This window comes from Scleropages formosus, chromosome 2 (assembly GCF_900964775.1).
Source record: "Scleropages formosus chromosome 2, fSclFor1.1, whole genome shotgun sequence".
In the NCBI taxonomy this organism is placed as follows: Eukaryota; Metazoa; Chordata; class Actinopteri; order Osteoglossiformes; family Osteoglossidae; genus Scleropages; species Scleropages formosus.
The window spans coordinates 42,456,319-42,476,011 of NC_041807.1; the positions used below are offsets into that span (position 1 = coordinate 42,456,319).

Below are 19,693 nucleotides of genomic sequence, written 5' to 3' on the forward strand. Positions count from 1 at the left end.
CTTTTGTGTCATTTTCAGTAATATTTCAGTTATATCTTCTCTTTTCCCTACTGGGTTACTCTGAGCCATTACTTTTTATGATACATCATACATTTGTGTGTCGGTCCATCTCTGAAGAACAACAGAAATAGCTTGTTTCACTCTCATCCTTCTAATCATTTACTCTGGGAATCCCTTTTTTTACTCTTTTACACTCTGTTTTCATTCCACTTTTCACTCTTTCATACGCTGGATGTTTACCTTGAGCATGAATGGCACGCGTGCACATGTGCGTCCGTATGTGTGCCTGTGCGCACACGAACGCCTCTGGGTTCCGAACCCCTCCACCACCGTCACTCTGCTGACGGTGGCAGGCAGAGGGCGATGTGGCCCCATCGAAGCCCGGTGCAGAGCCGGCAGTGCGGGGGGGGGGGGGTGTTTGCTGAGGCAGGGCTACACGCAGCGGGAGAAGGAGGGGGTAGGAAATGTGACACACGAAAAAAAAACACGTCAGAAAAACAAGAGTCATGCTACTGCAGCCATGGACCTGCGCTCGGAGCTGCTGAAGTCCATCTGGTACGCGTTCACAGCGCTGGACGTCGAGAAGAGCGGCAAGGTGTCCAAGTCGCAGCTCAAGGTGGGGGCCGGAGCCGTCGGACCAGGGTCGGGGGAGCTTTTGTGGGAGGGAAGGAAGGGAGGGAGGGGGGCAAAGCCATCCTTCGACTGAGGTGCGACGCAACCGGGAAGTGGGGAGGGGGGTTCCCCTGCGTCCGCGTGCTGCCCCCTCCGTGGACGAGCGTCCTCTGGCAGGCTCAACCGGACCACGGTTGGGCACCGGAACCCCTCGCCTGGGACGGGGCTCCTCTTTGTCTCCCGTGGAGCGGTGCGTGGCCGAGCTCGGCTCGCCTGGCTCACGCTGCGACGATCACCCCCCCACCTTACCCACCCCACCCCCGTGTGCCAAATTAGCCCACCTGCACCCCGATGCTGCCCTCGCTCCCACCTCCCGGGGGTCTTGCAGGTGTTTAGAGAGAAGCCAGGTGACTTTTTCACCAAGCAAACTCCAGAAGGTGCAGCTTTCCTGGCAGTTGATGCGACTTCCGATTTTTGAAACGAGTTTGATTGCTACAGGAAACCTCGCTGCCGACGTGTGGCAGCCGCAGTTGTTGAGATGTGACATTTCACCACTGATAGTCAATCCATTATTCCAATAACAGTCGTAGCATAATAATTGCTTTTTCTATGCCTTATTAAGAGCTTTCCTTCGTTTCGCCTGCTGCCGTCTGTCCACGTGCTCTGTTTTCTGTGTGGCTCAGGACACCTGGGCCTCCAGACTCAGCCGCGATCCACGTTTGCGACCGGGCTCATCGTTCTCCCAGCGGCCGCCGCTCTTCTCGTGCTGATGCTCTCATGTTGTTCTGGTGAGGCTGTGCTGCTTGCTTGTCCCTCTCTGGACGTGCGCTGCCGAAGAGGAGCTCGTTCTGCCGTCCCGACGGCCTGAAGCAGCAGCAAATGTGCACGACGCTTGTCTCCGTGAGTCTGCGGTGGGTCCATAGCTTAGTAAGACACGAGGGGCAAAATCGCGTTCGCAGTTCCAGTGGGTGGATCGGGTTCGAGGACAGGACGGCCCCCACACTGGAAACCGAGAGGGTGTTGTGGTCCACAGTGTGAGCTCTGTCAGGTGGACGGGTGGAGGCTCGGCACTCTGCTGGGACAGCGTGCTTCTCAGAAGGCGGCCGTGACCAAAGAGCACACTTTGGAGATCTCACACGCACTTTGGAGATTTCCAGGCACCGTCAGGCTCATATCCTCCTGCGAGCACCACTTGGCTCTCTGGTGTGACTCACACTGGGACCCGATGCATTTTAGCGCGCAGTGGCGTAACCAGGCAGCGTAACGCACGTCGCGCACCGCAGCATGGAGCGCCGTAGAAAGTGTCATCATCTAGAGGTGGAAGAAACGCAGTGTGGCGTGTCGTCTGGCTTGTGCAAAGTTGTCACTGAGCAGACATTTCGGAAAGAGCCAGCAGTGCCGACCGATTCCCCGTGGCCCTTAGGTGTGCAACACGGTTTCTCGGCCGCGGCCTGGAGCCTCCGATCGACTCCGATGGGACCTGCTGCAAGATCTGTGGGATGACGATTCTGTGTCGTTCACCTGAGCTCCTCTGAGTTCTGCTCGTCCCCAAAAATCACTTGAGTATTTACTCTGTTTTTTCGTTTAATGTGTAGCACTCGCAAAAAGCAAAGGAGCCAAACCTGCTGTTGCTTCACAGGCCTGAGAAAAATTAAAACCAAATTACATGAAAGTTAATTACTTGTAATGATTTTTCTTTCTGCCTTGTGAGGCTTTACTGTTTCCGTGTTGAAACTTCTCAGTTTCAGATATTAATATGAGGACAACAGTAAAAACAGGCTACTGGAAAAACATTGTTACAAGTCTTTTTTATTTTTACATTTATTCATTTATCTGACGCTTTCTTTTGACAACGTCAAGCTGCTTTGCAAGCTGATTTGTCCTTTTAAACAGCTGGGTAGCTTTTACTGTGTCAGTGCAGTGCAAGTACCTTGCCCAAGGGTACTACAGCAGGACATGGGCTTAAAACCTGGGTCCTGAACACTATGCCACCTAATGAAATGGACAGCTCTGTCAGTTCCAAATGGAAGCAGTGGTCAGACAACCCTCAACAGGCAGCTTTCCTGGGATCTGAACCCATAACCCTGCAGATTAAGCGCTACCACCCCAAGCCCACCTGGCTCTCGGATCGTGTGCTGGGGCTAATCCGCATCACGCTGAGCAGGTTACGCAGTGTTGGACAGTCCCCGAAAAGGGCAGGGGAGGGAGGGGGGGATGTGGTCAGCTCCTCGAAGTGTGAACTGGAGTGTTCTGTCCTCGGAGGGGTGAGGGACACCGCTGTCACGCTCCTTCTCCACTCTGTCCAGGAAGCTCCACGCAACAGCTCCAAGCAACTGAAGTTTGAGATTCATAAAATGGGGTTTTTCCACACATTGTGACACATTTGCTAGCAGCAGATGTTCCTCAAACCCCAGCGTTGATCAGTGTCGATCTCCTACGTCTGAGACGTGCTTTATCTGCACAGTGTGGCCTCTCACACTGAACTAGCAGACCCACTGCAGGACCCCACCAAGGTAGAAAGTGGCATCGACCCACAGAGGCCTGAGGCGCACGAGTGGAACAAAATCCAGCCTCTGTGGCAATACTGTGCCGTAGACGCTGCGTTCGCTCCTTCCTAAATCCTCGTTAAGTGGGATTACACTTCGACACACAAGCCTTTCCACAAGTTTTTACTGCGACCGCCGAAGAGTGTGCTGCTGCGCAAACGCTGGACGTCTTGCAGAGTCCTTTTCAGCCTCTTTCAGAACAATCTGCCCCCAAGTGAGCATTTCCTATATAAACATACGAGTGTTTCTAAGGCAGCATGTGGAATACGTCCAGTATGTTTGATATTTCGACAGGACTCATACACGTATGAAATATCATACACATCGACTCATGTTTTCTTTCATGCCTCCTGTAATGACAGTCAGTCCTACAGCCACTTAACTGACTTGGGTTATTATGTGGTTAGTTTCTGTTCCCTGCTAATTTCGAGTAACTCGCAACGCTCAAGAATAGCTCTTTCCTTCTCTGGAGCCAGACTCATTTTGGTGGTTATGTGACACTAGCTGCGTTCCTTTGAGTGAACACATTGTCCAGTTTCCTGGCTCTATGGTCAGGTTGTATTGTGGTTTCCTTCTGCAGAAGTCGTGGTTTCAGGTCAGGTTTTGTCCTGGAGCCTCATCCACATGGAACCATTACGAATAAAATAACACCTGCAGAACTCCTGGTCAACTTTGAACACTTCTGCGTTGTTCGAATGTCACCTCAAGCTGTAGCACCCTTCATCAAGGTACCGAGCCTAAACTGGTAGAGTGAAAATTACCCCACTGTATGAATGAGTAAATCACAGTAGGTCACTCAACGTTGTTGGTCACCTTGGAGAAGAGCGTCGGATAAATGTGCACATTTTCAATTTTAAATTTCAATTTGACGTCCACACAGAACAAGACACAAGTAATTATGGGATATGTTCCATTGCGCGTGTGTCATTTCTGTTTGGGCCGATAAGGAGGTGCAGTCACCTGCCGTCTCCTGTGCTGAACAAGGTTTGTCAAAGATATACGCAGTACAAGGCATGAGCACTGAATAATATCATATCCTCAAAGCATATGAGCTTTGCAGAGCATACAGAAATATTGATTTTTCTCACAAGATGGGAACAGGAAGTTGAGGCCCTACACACATCCCACAAGCCTCTGCATTTCCTGTCCCTGACCTGCCTTTGATCAAAGTGTGCCGTGCGACTGCCGACTGGCACAACAGATGTCAAGTGCTTTTTGTGCATGCATGTTTCCTTTATTGTGTTCTTCTTCGAGAACATAACAAGAATGCCCTCACAAAGTGTCCAGAACATAATCTATTGTTAGCCTAACCCCTAACCTGAACTGCTCAACTGCATGCTTGGATAAATCCATATGATAAAGTCTTTCTCGTGGTGGATCTCCTGTGTGTCCATGCTGTAGGTGCTGTCCCACAACCTTTGCACAGTCCTGAGCATTCCTCATGACCCAGTGGCCCTTGAGGAGCACTTCAGGGAGGATGATGACGGACCCGTGTCCAGCCAGGGCTATATGCCTTACCTCAACAAGTACATCCTGGATAAGGTACTCCATATTACCTCAACTAAAGTAGTAGTAGCGTTCCCTACCTCAACAAGTACATCCTGGATAAGGTACTCCATATTACCTCAACTAAAGTAGGAGTAGCGTTCCCTACCTCAACAAGTACATCCTGGATAAGGTACTCCATATTACCTCAACTAAAGTAGGAGTAGCGTTCCCTACCTCAACAAGTACATCCTGGATAAGGTACTCCATATTACCTCAACTAAAGTAGGAGTAGCGTTCCCTACCTCAACAAGTACATCCTGGATAAGGTACTCCATATTACCTCAACTTTGTTGACAGTAGCATTCAGTGTTCACTCCATCAGGACATTGGTTGCAAGCCTTCTCTCTGACACCAGGTGGAAGAGGGGGCCTTTGTGAAAGAGAACTTTGATGAGCTGTGCTGGACCCTCACGGCCAAGAAAAACTACCATCCAGAGAAGAATGGCAAGAACATCCTGCTCCCAAAAGACGCCTTCCGCCTGTGGTGCCTTTTCAACTTCCTGTCGGAGGACAAGTACCCCCTGGTCATGGTTTCTGATGAGGTGGGTAGTGTCCCATGGCCCACGTGTGCTCTGTTCACACACGCACTTGTGTATGTCCAGGCGAGCAGAACTGATTTCAGAACTGCGGACTAATCACAGCAGTGCTAACCAACACAAACCACTCAAACCGTTATGAACCAATGTCAGTTAATGAACAGACCCATTATCCTGACAATTCATCTCATCTCTAGTGAATTATCTCTATCTCTAACATTAGAAATCAATAAATATTTGTATTAATAACCAAAAAATGTTGCTCTGTGGTCTAATCTCTCCTTCTGTTGATGGAATGAACTCTCTGTGTTGTCCTCTGAGATGCACGTGTCTCCTAAATGAATAAATGTACATGTAAATGTAACTGACTCAGCACCAAATACTAAATGAGATAGCAGGTGATGTAGCAGTTAGAGCTCCTGCCCCGCCGTCAAAGACCCAGGTTCGAATCCATCTCCTGCTGCAGCGCCCTTGGTCAGCGCACTGTGCTTACTTTGAAAGGGTAAAAATGACACAGCTGAGTAAATGGGTAAATCAGTGTATGTATCTCAGTACACAGAGCTCACACCGTAACTGATCTCGGAGACAAGTATCAGACAAATGAATGAATGAACATAACACTGAAAAAGGTTACTTTTATGTTCATGGCGGAGAAAATCCTTGGCTGAGATAGACATTCTGCTGCTAATCGCCATGTCCACATCTCTCTCACACACACACACACACACACACACACGCGCACACACACACACACACGCACGCACATTTTTTTCATTATATTTCTGAAAGCAGCGCATCAGCAGCAGTTTGAGCACCTGACATCTCGCTGTTGATGAAGCCTCTCAGGGTTGTTCCAGGAATACTGATGGGCCGCTCTCAGTTTCCAGAACCTCTGTGAAGAGCCGACGAAGGAGCTGTGAAGAGGGAGCATCGGAGCGGGAGTTTCCCCTTTCTCTCGGCCCTGCGTCTCTCTCACTGCGCCTTTGCCCGTTTCCTGTTTTATCGTACTTTTGCACAGCAGCTGGTGGTAGCAGTGGGTGGAGCTGGTCTACCTCAGCCTAGCTACACCCTCTGTGGCAGAGTGTGAGAAACATTTCTGCTAGGACGCGTTCCAAAGTTTCCAGTGTGTGTAAAGCAGCCTCAGGAGGGACAATCCCAGTAGCTGCGATCCACCCTCACCGGGGGAAAGTTCTCGTCCTGTTCTCGCCGCGTGCAGACAACGTTCTCCGCGTGACGTGCGTGAGAACTTGTCCTGCCGCAAGTGATGGTGAGAAGTTCAGTTCTGAGTCAAAGGTCATTTCAGTAAAGCGAGAATTCGTCTTGGGGACTGTCTGTGCTGTAGGGTGACACCCGGACAGATGTGGTCCGGAGGGACGAGAGGGTCGGGTTACTCCGAACGCTTTGACTCCACTGGAATCATTTGCACAAGTGGCTTTACGCGTACATTTCCATTGACGTGTATTTTCATTCATTCACAGTAAACACTGGACAAAGCGCATCAGCTGCAGACACTTGATTAAGGAAACGCAACGTGTTTCTCTCTCCGCGAAACCGGTCGCGACGTTATTGCCACAGAGCGTCTTCTGTGGATGTCGCCGGGCAGGTCTATCAATAAACAAACAATTCTATTTATTTTTATAGAGTGCTCTTAGCAGCTTCGCAAATTGGTTAATAATACTCAGAAGAGTCAGGTTGTTCTTATATTCACTTGCTGAATCCCTCCCGGTATTGAAGAAGGTTTTTTTTAAAAATTATATAAATATATATAATGGGGTGGGGGTGCAATGGCTCTGCGGGCTTGGCTGGGACCTGTTGCTCGGTGGGTCCTGCTTGCGGTGTCTTGCAGCAGACTGGCGTCCCGTCCTGGGTGTGTCCCCCCTCCATATAATTTCTACACATATAATTTATGTGTATATATCTATATATGTATATATGTATATATATATATAAATTATGTGTGTATGAGAAGATCAACATGTGTGTTGCCTTCTAATCGCCAACTTGCCTTCATGTCCCCTCTCCTCGTGTCTCCAGGTGGAGTATTTACTGAAGAAGATCTGCATGGCCATGAATGTGGAGCTCAACTATGTGGAGCTGGAGGACTTCATCTCCCAGGATGCTGTGCAGCAGAACGGGTTTACTGTCTGGGCCTTCCTGGACATGATGAACACCGGGAGGCTCACGAAAGGCATCAGCAGGGATTCGGTCAGCATGGCCATCGAGGAGGTGTACCGCGAAATTGTGGGCGATGTCCTGAAAGAGGTACCACCGACTTTGCTCGCGCCCAGCATCTGAGCCATGTCGCAAGCGAACCGATTTTCATTTCCATCTGGGGAAATTTCCACCAGGGCTACCTGTGGAAGAGAGGACAGCTGCGCAGGAACTGGACGGAGCGCTGGTTCACCCTGAGGCCCAGCACCCTAGCTTACTTCGCCAGCGAAGACCGCAAAGAGCGCAAGGGCAGCATCATGCTGGATGGCAACTGCTGCGTGGAGGTGGGTGGAGCCTGTCGTTCGAAGGATCGGCCCTGGGAAAGGTGTGAAAGGGCTTCACGAGTGCTTTGGCACCAGGCATGCGGGGGCTGAGTGTGGGAGGAGCTGGACTGAGGAGCTGGAACCGCGAAAGGGGCCCATGTGGGAGGGCTCGGCCATCAGGTCGGACGCGAGTGTGAACGAGAAGCTGTAGCGGCAGCGTTCGCTTGTTCCACGACGACTTTGGTAACGTCGTCGGCGTCGTCATCACCTTCCCGGTGCCGATGAGCTCTCTGCGCCCTCCCTCTGGCAGGTGCTCCCAGACAAAGACGGGAAGAGATGCATGTTCTGCTTGAAGACGCTCTCCAAGACGTACGAGATGAGCGCCTCGGACACCAAGCAGCGGCAGGAGTGGACGGCAGGTCAGTGGCTCTCCTGCATCGCCACGCACAATCGGTCCCGGTCTGTGACGCTGCAGTGACGCCGCCCGCCCACTTGTCGTTTCCCCTCTTCCCGTTTTGGAAACGAGGTCATTTAATTCATTCTGGACGTGTTCCTTTTGGGGACTCAAGGCGCAAATTGGCAATCGCAAAAAACCATGCCGTGATCTGTGGTCACGGCTCGTCGTCTGGGCTACCGTTACAAATTGCGTTAGAGATTGTTTGACCGCTGCGCCCCCTGCTGCCCCCAGCTATCCAGACAGCCATCCGGCTGCACGTGGAGGGTAAGACCTCCCTGCACAAGGACCTGAAGCTGAAGCGGAGGGAGCAGCGAGAGCAGCGGGAGCGACGGCGCAAGGCTAAGGAGGAGGAGTTGCAGCGGCTGCGCGCCCTGCAGGAGGAGAAGGAGCGCAAGCTGGCGGAGCTGGAGCTCCTGAAGGAGGCGCAGCGGCAGGCCCAGGCGTTGCTGGAGCAGGACGAGCTGCGGCGGCGACAGCAGCACGAGCAGATGCAGCAGGCCCTGGAGGTGCAGCTGCGGGAGGCTGAGGAGGTGAGCGGTGGGGCTCGAGGGGCGTGCGGCAGGGGCGTGGCCCAACGAGCGCAGTGGGGTGGTAACGGCGACGAGTGCGGAGCCGCCTGACCGCGAGATGACTGACGCCATCCTCAGGCTCGGGCCAGCATGCAGGCGGAGATGGCCCTGAAGGAGGCGGAGGCCGAGCGGCAGAGGAAGCGCATCCGCGAGCTGGAGGAGATGCAGCAGCGCCTGGAGGAGGCCCTCAAACTGGAGATCAGGGCCCGGCAAGACGAAGAGGCCTTCCGATACACTCAGGCCAGGTAACGCCGAGAGCAGGGGACACCCGGGCGGGCCAGCGCAAACGCGAGGTGACCCTGCCACAGGTAACGCACACATTCGCTGCACTGAGAATAATTTGCGGCTCACATTTTAAGGGAGGTACAGCGGTCTTCATCACGACGTGGTAAGAACGATCGCACGCACGCGCGCGCACACACACACACACAAAGTCCTCGTGTCATTTTCTGTTGGTGTAAAAGACTTTTTAGTCCCAGGTCTCTCGCAAAACGTTTGTCTTGTAACCGTCTTGAAGGCTGGACGTTCTTCTGAAACAAGTGATAAGCGGCTGAGGTTCAAGAGCTCAGTTCACTCCCAGTGCACACACGCGCACACACACACACACACACACAGAGGTCAGGTCTCTTATTTAAACAGGAAAACGCATATGAGGAAGTAAGTCACTTTGCATTTGTGTTCCTACTAGCTTTACCATTCTTCCACGGTAAAGCAGGGTAACCTTTTCTCACTGTAACAACGCAAAATGAAACCCACAATCCAGTAGCAAGGTTTGTTTATGAGAACTTAGTAAATATGGTAAATATAAAAGTGCATAACTCAACATCTTTCAGCATCTTTGTGATCGTTCCTGAGTACCATGGTATTTCACAGGTCTCTGCCATACCCAGAACTGGGCCTTTCCCCTTCTCTCTGGTTAGACCTGTCACCTTACAGTTAGAGCTCCGGGCTTCAAATCCCTGTTCTTGCTATAGTATCAATGAGCGACTTATTTACCCTGAATTCATACTGTGAAAATTACCCTGCTGTACAAGTTGTCAGGCTAAATACCTTGCTCAGCGGGAGGTGTTGTCTGGAGGTCCAAGACATGGAGCCTTCTCACAAGCCCTGGTGAGATGTTCAGCTGGTAGGCATGGTCATACATAAAGACACTGACCACACGGACTCCTCCTTTACGTAGATGTACACGTGGCCATGTTTAGATGGTCTGACCTAAAACGGTGGAGATGCACCTGAGCTGTCTATGCTGGGGGCAGCACACCACACACCACACACCACACACACCAGCTGAGCATCGTGGACCTTCTGTCGGACCACCTGGCGGAAGCTGACCGACAGAGCAGATCAGTGCGAGTTTGCACCATGATCTGCTAAGCATTAAGAGGAATGTGTTGCTTGTGGCTAAGGTTGCTGGCGGAGGAGGAGGAGAAGATGAAGGCTCTGATGACACTGCAAGAGGAGCAGGAGGAGTACATTCTGAAGACCCAGCGTGAGAAGCAGGAGCTTAAGCAGGAGATGGAGAACAAGACTCGAGCCCTTGAGGAGGCCCAGAGGCAGCTGGAGGAGGTCCGTGCCAACCGGCACAAGGTGGACCAGGATGTGGTGGTACGTAGCTGGGACTCACAGTGCTCTGTGTGTGTGTGTGTGTGTGTGTGTGTGTGTGTGTGTGTGTGTGTGTGTGTGTGTGTGTGTGTTTGTGTGTGTGCTCATAGGCACCCTTTCCATCCCATGTGACCTGGCTGCCATGACAATCATGTCACAGCTTCCTGTTGTGGTATCTGCTCAGTGTTTCTTCTCTCGTGCACAGTCTGACTCTGTCTCACACACACGCACACACACACACACACAGTACAGTCATTATCGTGGTTAATTGGTTAATTCATCAATGAACCTGAAAAACACATCTCTGGAAGGAAATCCACACATTTACACATACATGTTTTCACTTATCAGACACTTTTTTCCAAAGCGACGAACATCTCATAGAAAATACAATGTGTTCATTACATTAGAAGGAAGAGACACTTAGATACAGACGTGTGATTCTTAAGTACAGTTTAGTTCTTTCCACCATTTGAACCAATGTTCATCACGAGTAGCTGCATAAAACTTTATCCGAATATTGACGATTCCCTATCACATTCCTGATAATAATTTATATATATATATGTGTATATGAATATTTAGGTTACATTACAAGAGTAGCTGTGTGAAGGTTTATCCGGGGATTATCTCAAAGTTATAGTGCATGAACATTTACACCTTACATGAACTTAAGAGATGATGGGTGAAGTAGATCTGGAAGAGGTGAGATTTCAGACCCTTTTTAAATGTGGACAGAGATTCAGCAGTTCTGAGTGAGAGGGGGAGGTCGTTCCACCAAAACGGAGTCAGAACTGAGAACCTCTATGCTTTACCTTTTGTGTGCGGGACCACCAAGCGAGCAGATGTGGAAGAGTGTAGCAGTCTGGTTGGGGTGTAGCGGTTGATCAAGTCTTGTACATATCTGGAAGCAGTTCTATTGATACATTTGTAGACAATAACCAGGGTCATAAATTTGGGCAGCTATAGGAAACCAGTGCAGAGAAACGAGTAGAGGAGATACATGCGAACGCTTCGGCAAGTCAAACGCAACTCGGGCAGCAGCAGCGTTCTGTAGCAGCTCAAGAGGTTTGATGGCAGTAGCAGGAAGGCCACACAGGAGAGAGTTGCAATAGTCCAGACGGGGTGTCACCGTGGCCTGGACAAGTTGTTGCGCAGTCTGTTGTTAGATGAAGACGGATCCTGCGGATGTTACGCAGAACGTATCTGCAGGTCTGGGTTGTGGCGTGGAATTACACATTACACAGAAGACTTGACTCACGTAGTTCTGTGACTTTGAGGTGGTTCTGCGTCCTCCCAGAACTGAACCCGATGAAACAGCGCATGTCGATGGTCCAAGAGGAAGAGCCATGTCAGCGCTTCACCCACTCTCTTGCTGGAAGTTTCTGGAAAATATCCACACTTCCAAATAATTTAAAGACTTCACGTTGCATCTCTCGTTTCTGGGTATGGAGAAAGCCGTGCAGCGGTTAGAGCCGTTGCCTTGTAGGACATCAGCTCCAATCCCACTTCCTGCTGTACCATTGATGTAGATTCTTCCATTGAATTGGTAGAGTAAACATTTCCCATCCGGATAAATAGGTAAATCAGTGTACGTAGCTGAGTTGCTCTACCTCGGAGAGACAGTAAGTGTTACCTGAGAAATAGTAAATAACACTCTGGGGCCACTCTATGTGCACGAGCACGAGCGTTTTGGCCGTTTCTTTCTTTTTTGCTCACGTGAGAGACTAAGGACGGGGTTTAGCCATCGCTCTGGTGGACACCTCCATCAGCAGCCATGTGGACATGTTCTCTTCCCTGGCCTCCAGCGCGCCCACCGATCTTCTGCAGGACGCTTTGAGCCCATCATGCCCTCATCACGAGGACCTGCTCAGCGAGCTCTGTTTCAGGCTCTTCGCAGGACGTCTTTATTCTGTCTTTCTGAGCACCGCTGCCGACTCTTTGTACGGATGGGACGTGTGTCCACGGCGATGCGATGACAATACGCCCCGTTGCTCTTCTTAGGTGCGACGCTTGTTCATGCTTATTCTGGTGAGGCTGCTGTCCTCCACAGCTCACATCAGGGAAGTGAAATGATGCGTTGTTGTGATCAGGGTGCCAAACGTATCGTTGATAAAGCCGTACAAAATCAGTCAGTCTCTCAGTCACCCTGGAGAATGGCAGGTAATGCTGTGGTTAGAGCTTCGGCCTTGGAACTCACAAACTGCAGGTTTGAATCCCGCCACCTGCTGTAGTCCCCTTGAGCACTGAATTCATGGCAAGTTGTGTAACTGCAGGAACGGTGTTGGCCGAACACACAAAGGGGAGCAGCTATTAATGTGTTTTATCGCATGTTCAGGTTGTGAACAAAGAACCGCTCGGTGACACCTGACTCCACTTTGACCGATGCGCTACATTAGTGTGGCTGCTGCCCCCTGTGCAGTTGTGTCGTTCTGTGTGTTCACTGAACTGGGTCTGCTCTCGCTTCTCTTCTAATTGCTCTCGCTGTACTTATTGTTAGTTGTGCCTTTCCAGTCAAAAGTTTAAGCACACTTGCTGGAATCCCTTGGTCTCATAACTGGGACAGCTGCTAGTGTAGTAGTTAGAGGTGCTGCTTTTGGTTCTAAAGGTTGCAGGTTTGAGCCCCACCTCCAGCTGTGGTACCCTTGAGCAAGATACTTATGCTAAATTGGTCCAGTAAAATTACCCAGTTGTATAAATGGGTAAATAATTGTTACCTTAACACTGACAAAAGCATCAGCTAAATTCACACACAAACACACACGTTGTCAAAAACCACTCATCCCGAGCAGAGTCGCAGCGAGCTGGAGCCTAACCTGGCAACACAGGGCGCAGGGCTGGAGGGGGAGGGGACACACCCCAGACAGGACACCAGTCCATCACAAGGCACCCCAAGCGGGACTTGAACCCCAGACCCACCAGAGAGCAGGACCCAGCCAAACCCGCTGCGCCACCGCACCTCCCATCAGCTAAATAAATACATGTAAACTGACAGCATTTTACATTGTACAGGTTTCGGTAAATAATTTAAAATGAAGAAACTGGAAACACTCTTAAATAAACGAAGGCTTTACAGCAGTTGATTATTGAAGTCCCTGTAGGCAGTGAATCATGTCATGACCTGGGGCTGCACGTCTCATTTGGGGTCGGATCCCGTGCGGGTCTCGTCCTTTCTGTAGTGAGACAAACGCTCCAGCTGCTCTGCAGCACTGACTCCTGCTCATTTTGCAGTGTTATAATGCATTTCCACAAGTATAATTATGCTTTTGGGTCGAAAGGAAGTTCACTCCTGCCGTGTGTAAGAAGCCTGCTGTGTGTAAGAAGCCTGCTGTACTGTGTAGTTTCGTGCACCGTATAGATCGGCGGGGGATGTAATGCGCAGTTTCAGAGGTGACTGATAGATCAGCAGCACAGATAGAGACTCCTTCCTGCTGCCGCTGTGGACTAAAAGCTGCGTCCCTGCTGTGTCTCCTCTCTCCTCACAGGTGGCCCAGAGGAAGCTCCGCCAGGCCAGCACCAATGTGAAGCACTGGAACGTGCAGATGAACCGGCTGATGCACCCTATCGGGCCTGGAGGTACATCGCTCCGTCCTCCGTCCTCCGTCTCACGCTCCTTTCACCCCCTCTGCTTTAATGAGCACAAATAAGCCGTGACGGGGCCAGTAACACACCACACTGTTTCTGGCTGGAGTAAGTGCAGTGCGAGTGTCACCTCTGTTTGACGAAGAGGAAGACAATATGTCATATGTGCCATAACTCATTGTCCTGTAATGACTGTGTCGTTCATCTCTGAGAATTTGGTTCGCTTGCAGCCGCAGGGGTTACGGCGCATGTTCTGCAGAGGCAGGGCCGTCGGTGCCCTGCCGTGTTGTGTAATGGGGCCACTGCGGCAGCAGTCGCCCGGCGGCGTTGGCCCTGCGGTCGGACACCTCAGCGCAGGGTCCCGGCGCTCTTTTTCTCTCCTCCGTTCACTGACACAGAGCTGAGCTTGTGGTCTGGGACTCAAGAGCAGCAGCCCACACACGAACGGCATGCACACACACACAGAGGAACGCAGCCACAGACGCACATGCGCACACACACACACACACACAAATGCCACCAGACAAGAGAACACACAAAAACATCTTCACACACATGCAGTGCTACAGTGCCAAGGTGGGCCAACAGATGGTGCAGTGGTTAGAGGTGTTGCCGTGTACTCGCAAAACCCAGGTTTTAATGCCTTGCTCTAGTACTCTTGATGGAGGTACTTGCCCTGATACAGTAAAAATTAAAGTAAAATTTATGTAAATAGGTAAGTCAGTGTAAGTACACAAAGCTTGGTGGAAACCTTGGTGGAAAGCATCAGATAAATCAATGTATTTTCAAAAACACACACACAAACTCCTGCGGTCACAAATACAGCTGTGTGCATACCCACACGGGGACACGCACGGGGAAACGTCTTTTTTTATTAGCATTCCTCTAGCGCAGGGCACTTGGCTCACTGGCACTCGGAACATGTGAAATGTGTCAGAGAACCATGGGAGAGGTACCTGGGGACGAGGTCTGCCCAGGTCCACCAGTGGGGCTCACAGCCCACCGTCACTCAAACCTGGCTGTTGACCATCACTAGGGGCAGCGTCCACCTTGACGCAATAATTTATCATTACTGAGGTGTATAGTTTTAGTTGTCCTCTGTCCACTGTCCCTCCTGGTGACGGTCATTCTCTTCCAGTTGGGGTCCGGCCCACACGCTGTTCAACACAGCTGAAACTTACTGTCCAGGTGACACTGGGGGCAAGGGGGGGTGTATGTTTTTGACGCACGCTCTGTGCTTATGGGCAGGACTTGTTAATCATGAGCTTTGAGTGACATCGGAGGGAGGGACGCATACTTTCGCGTCTAAAGCTATATGTCACCGTGACCTTTGATAGAACGCTTCACTGGAGTCCCCAGTGCAGCAGGCCAGTGGAAGGCACAGCTTTAACACCGGCTCTTTTTGTTACGAATGCTCGAGTTATGAACATTCAGAGATACAAACATTTCCCATCTTAATTACTTAACTTCAGCTAAATTTCTCTCATCTATTTTCTAAAATTCCTCTCTGTTGAGATCATGCAGCCCGTGTTTCCTCTTTCAGCAGGCAAACAGAATAGGAGTGTGGAGTCGCCTTCATTCAATTCGCTTCTACGGTGTTTACAGTTCAGTTCTGCTGTTCCTCAGAGTCGCTGATCAATGACACACGTGTTTGTGGGACAAATCTAAAAGCAAGCAGCACTGAATAGAAGTTTGTGGAAAGTGTATTTTTTATTTTCCGTAATCTTTGTTCCCACTTTTGTTGTTTGTAAATTGAGGAGCCAGTGTGCAGTCAGAGAGACCGGGATCAACGCAGCCTTATTTACCTTATTTTCCATGTAAAGAAATGGCTCTGCTGGCAACAGCTTTTTCTTTCGTACCTGGTGGGAGTTAAAGTTCAGAAAGACTGCAAGGAGCGTGAGTGGCGGCGCTCGTTGCTGTGTCACTGCTGTCCCTCTGGCCACACAGCGCGCTGTCTCACTGTCTTGCCGCTCACTGGCTGGAGACATGACTCACGGAGCGCTTCTTTGCCCTGCTCCCCTTCCAGAGAAGAGACCCTCTGTGGGGGGTTTCAACGCCAGCTTCCGCATCCCGTCCCAGCGAGACCCCGGGCTGCGTCTGCGCCAGAACTCCGAGAACGAGGAGCAGCCGGCGGAGAAGAAGGAGAACGTGGAGAAGAGTGAGAGTGACAAGCGCCTCTCGCAGGCCTCCAACGGGGACATGGATATGTCCTGAGGGCACCGGGGTCGTCTTCCATACTACCCTGACGCGGGTCTCAGAGGAAGGTCTACAGCAGATGGACAGCTGGGGGAGCAGCCAATAAGGAACAACAGGTTGTGTGGGGCCTGTAGGGGGCGTAGTGGTTAAGGAACTAGGCTTTTAGGTTCACATTTAAAGTGTGATTGACCCAAAAGGCTTTCCTGAACTATTGAGCAGTGAAAATGGTTAAAGTCTTACGAAATACTGTAGGTCTTATTGAGTCCATGCTGGATGAGACCAAGCGACCCTCAAGTCCAACATGAATTCAAACTGGCAAGTTCCTCACTGGCTGCTCCCTGCTGAGGCTGATTCCCAGAGGTTTGATCTCTGCCTCTTTCTACAGGACAGAAACCACACACACACACACACACACACACACACACACACACACACACACACACAGAGAGACAGAGAGAGACACCAGTGTGACTTCCTTCTGCGAGGCCACTATGTCAGCTTGGACAACACGTCCGTCTTGAAGAAGAACAGCACTTCCACACGCGTTCAATGTTATGAGTTGTGTTCCTTGACAGTTTCCTTCGTCCTTTTGTCATTACATGCGTCTGGTTTGGTGAATACAGGTTCCCCTTGTGTAACGAGGTTCCTTTTATGAGAATTCGAAGTTGTGGTCAAATGCAATTTGTACTGTGCCGCCCAACAGGATGATATAAGAATAATAAGATAAATACTGATAGGAGAAAGGGGAAAGGAGCATGCAGATGTGTTTCATATAAGCAGTTTTAAACACATGTGTCTTAAGTCTGGATTTAAAGGTGTCCAAAACAGTTCAGATGTTCTGTGCTTGGTTTAGAGTTCTTTCATGTTTTCTGAAAAATAGGCAAACCATCCATGCGTGGCTCAGAAGCACGTTATTTTGTCTTCCTTTTAAGTCAACGGTAAAGAAGTTTGTTTTTGCAGTAATTCACATTATGAGCACATCTTCAGGAACAATCTTCAGGATTTACTCTCATTATACAAGGGAAACCTGTACATATGAACAAGTTTATAAAACCTGGCACAAACATGTGAACATAAATATATATATTATGTAATATTTTTTAATAGTCTCTTGATGGAGAATGTCTAAGGGAGTCTAAACTTGATTTTTTTCTTTGAAAAACTTTGTAGACCATTGCTGTTTTTTTAAATCTTTGCTCATAATGCTGTTTTACTGATGCTATTTAAATAAGGGTTGCACTGTACTTCACTGTAAATCCTTTTTACAAAATAATTCTCCCATTAAACTGAAGATCATCTTAAGAATACTGTAATTGTAATATTTCTTCCTAGAAAAGGTACATAAAGTGGATTTTTCCCTGGACATATTCTATGTTTGTTTCTAAGAAGAAACTAAAATATGGGGCCATTAATGTGTGTTTGTGTGGCTTCTCTTTTAAATAGTATAACTGCAATCATATTAATGATAGAATGACTCGATATGACCACCCGACAATGTGTGTGGGATATGGGCACAGAATCCATCTGTCCATCCATCTGTATGTCCATTTGTCCACCCATCAATCTGTCCAGATCACCCAGCTGTATGAATGAGTAAATCAGTGTAAGACGCTCTGCTAAACGACTATGATGCCCGACTGAGGACTAATGACACACTCCACTGTGAGCTGACCAAGGTGAAGCCTCGAGGTGTGTGTGCGCGCCACGGTGTGTGTGCTCTGTTGAGAGAACGGAAGCGCACCGCTAGGAGGGTGGGACGATGCCCCGACACAAACGCACATCAGATCTGTGTAGAGAAAGCGGCTGCTGCAGACGTCAGGGCGCTGCGGTCGGCCGCTCTGCTTCCTGTTTCCTGTCACTCACTCTGTGTGCTGCTCAAACCCGCTCAAATGTCACCATCTTAGGATGGAAGAGATGCAGAGATGGAGAGAGTTTCACCATATAATCTCTAGTTTTTCTTGCTGATAAATGGCTCTTCTCCTTCCTCTAGGCCACCAAAACCTTCCTTTATGAGTTTCAGTGTATTTTCCACAATAACTTAAAAGTTTCATTTTGTCACCTTGTATGGAATTGTGTTTGATATATGATAATTTTTTACATTAATATTCTTTGATTGAAGATGAGAAAACATTTGGGGGAGTCTCATGCCAGTTTCTGATTCAAAGAACATTCTTCTAATCATTTCTTAAAATTACTTTCTAATTTCTAACTAACTGTGCATATTTCAGATGCACAATTAAAAATGACAGGACCATTAACCACATCATCTTAACTTTTATGCTGCTTGAGTTGACAAGAGCTTTGAAAATGAGTCATGTGTTTCCTTTATTGAAATTTTAAACGCACCAATGGAGGGCTTTGCACTGATGTGGGTGTGGCCTTAATGTCTTTCACTACGTCACACAGGTGTGAGCCCATAGTGCCTCCTGCTGGACACAATGGCACGTGCCATTACAACGAATAGTGACAAGATTTTGAACAGATTACCTATACATCTAGGGTGCAGTGGCGCAGTGGGTTGGCCTGGGCCCTGCTCTCCGGTGGGTCTGGGGTTTGAGTCCTGCTTGGGGTGCCTTGTGACAGACTAGCATCCTGTCCTGGGTGTGTCCCCTCACCCCTTTAGCCTTATGCCCTGTGTTGCCAGGTTAGGCTCTGGCTCCCTGCAACCCCATATGGGACAAGCAGTTCAGAAAATGTGTGTGTGTGTGTGTGTGTGTGTGTGTGTGTGTGTGTGTGTGTGTGTGTGTACCTATGCATCTATTTAAAGTAATCACTTATCCTGACGAGGGTGTCGGTCGATGGTCCGTAGCCTATCCTGGAATCACTGAGCGCGATGGGATTGGGGGGGGGGTCATCCTGCATGAGATGCCAAACACAATCATTCACACACTACGAAGCTGGCGATTTAGCATCATCAGTCCTCTCAAAGTGCATGTGTTTGCACTGTGGGAGGAAACCAGAACACCTGGAAGAACCCCATGCTACATGGAATGTAGACACACACAGAGAACATGCAAACTCCACACAGACTGAGCGGGATTCAAACCAACACCCGTATGTATCGCACATGTTGGATAACTAAGCAACAGGTCAATAAAGTGACAACAGGTAACCAATACTGAATTGAGCAAAAGGCAAATGGTGTGGCGCCATCTAGCGGTCTCTTCTGACAGTCGATTTACAATTAATTGTCTGGGGAGGGGGGGGTGCGGTGGCGCAGTGGGTTGGACCGCAGTCCTCCTCTCCGGTGGGTCTGGGGTTCGAGTCCCGCTGGGGGTGCCTTGCGATGAACTGGCGTCCCGTCCTGGGTGTGTCCCCTCCCCCTCCGGCCTCCGTATGGGACAAGTGGTTCCGAAAATGTGTGTGTGTGTCTGGGGAGGTGTTCCGGGCATGTCCCACTGGGAGGAGGCCTCGGGGCAGACCCAGGACACGTTGGAGAGACTACGTCTCCCAGCTGGCCTGGGAACGCCTTGGGGTTCCCCCAGAGGAACTGGAGGAGGTGTGCAGGGAGAGGGAAGTCTGGGGGGGCTCTGCTTGGACTACTGCGACCCGGTCCCGGATAAGCGGAGGAA

At 49.9% G+C, this 19,693-nt stretch overlaps 1 protein-coding gene across 1 annotated transcript; it reads left to right on the forward strand.

Annotated features, from left to right (window-relative positions):
- The first annotated feature begins 428 nt into the window (after nucleotides 1-428).
- LOC108931189 (differentially expressed in FDCP 6 homolog) lies at nucleotides 429-17,423 on the forward strand. Its single transcript, XM_029246022.1, has 11 exons — nucleotides 429-616; nucleotides 4,560-4,700; nucleotides 5,062-5,247; nucleotides 7,276-7,503; nucleotides 7,590-7,736; nucleotides 8,026-8,134; nucleotides 8,404-8,702; nucleotides 8,820-8,986; nucleotides 10,148-10,346; nucleotides 13,829-13,919; nucleotides 15,952-17,423. The coding sequence occupies exons 1-11, from the start codon at nucleotides 521-523 to the stop codon at nucleotides 16,137-16,139; spliced, it is 1,851 nt and encodes a 616-aa protein (XP_029101855.1). The 5' UTR covers nucleotides 429-520; the 3' UTR covers nucleotides 16,140-17,423.
- The last annotated feature ends 2,270 nt before the right edge of the window (nucleotides 17,424-19,693 follow it).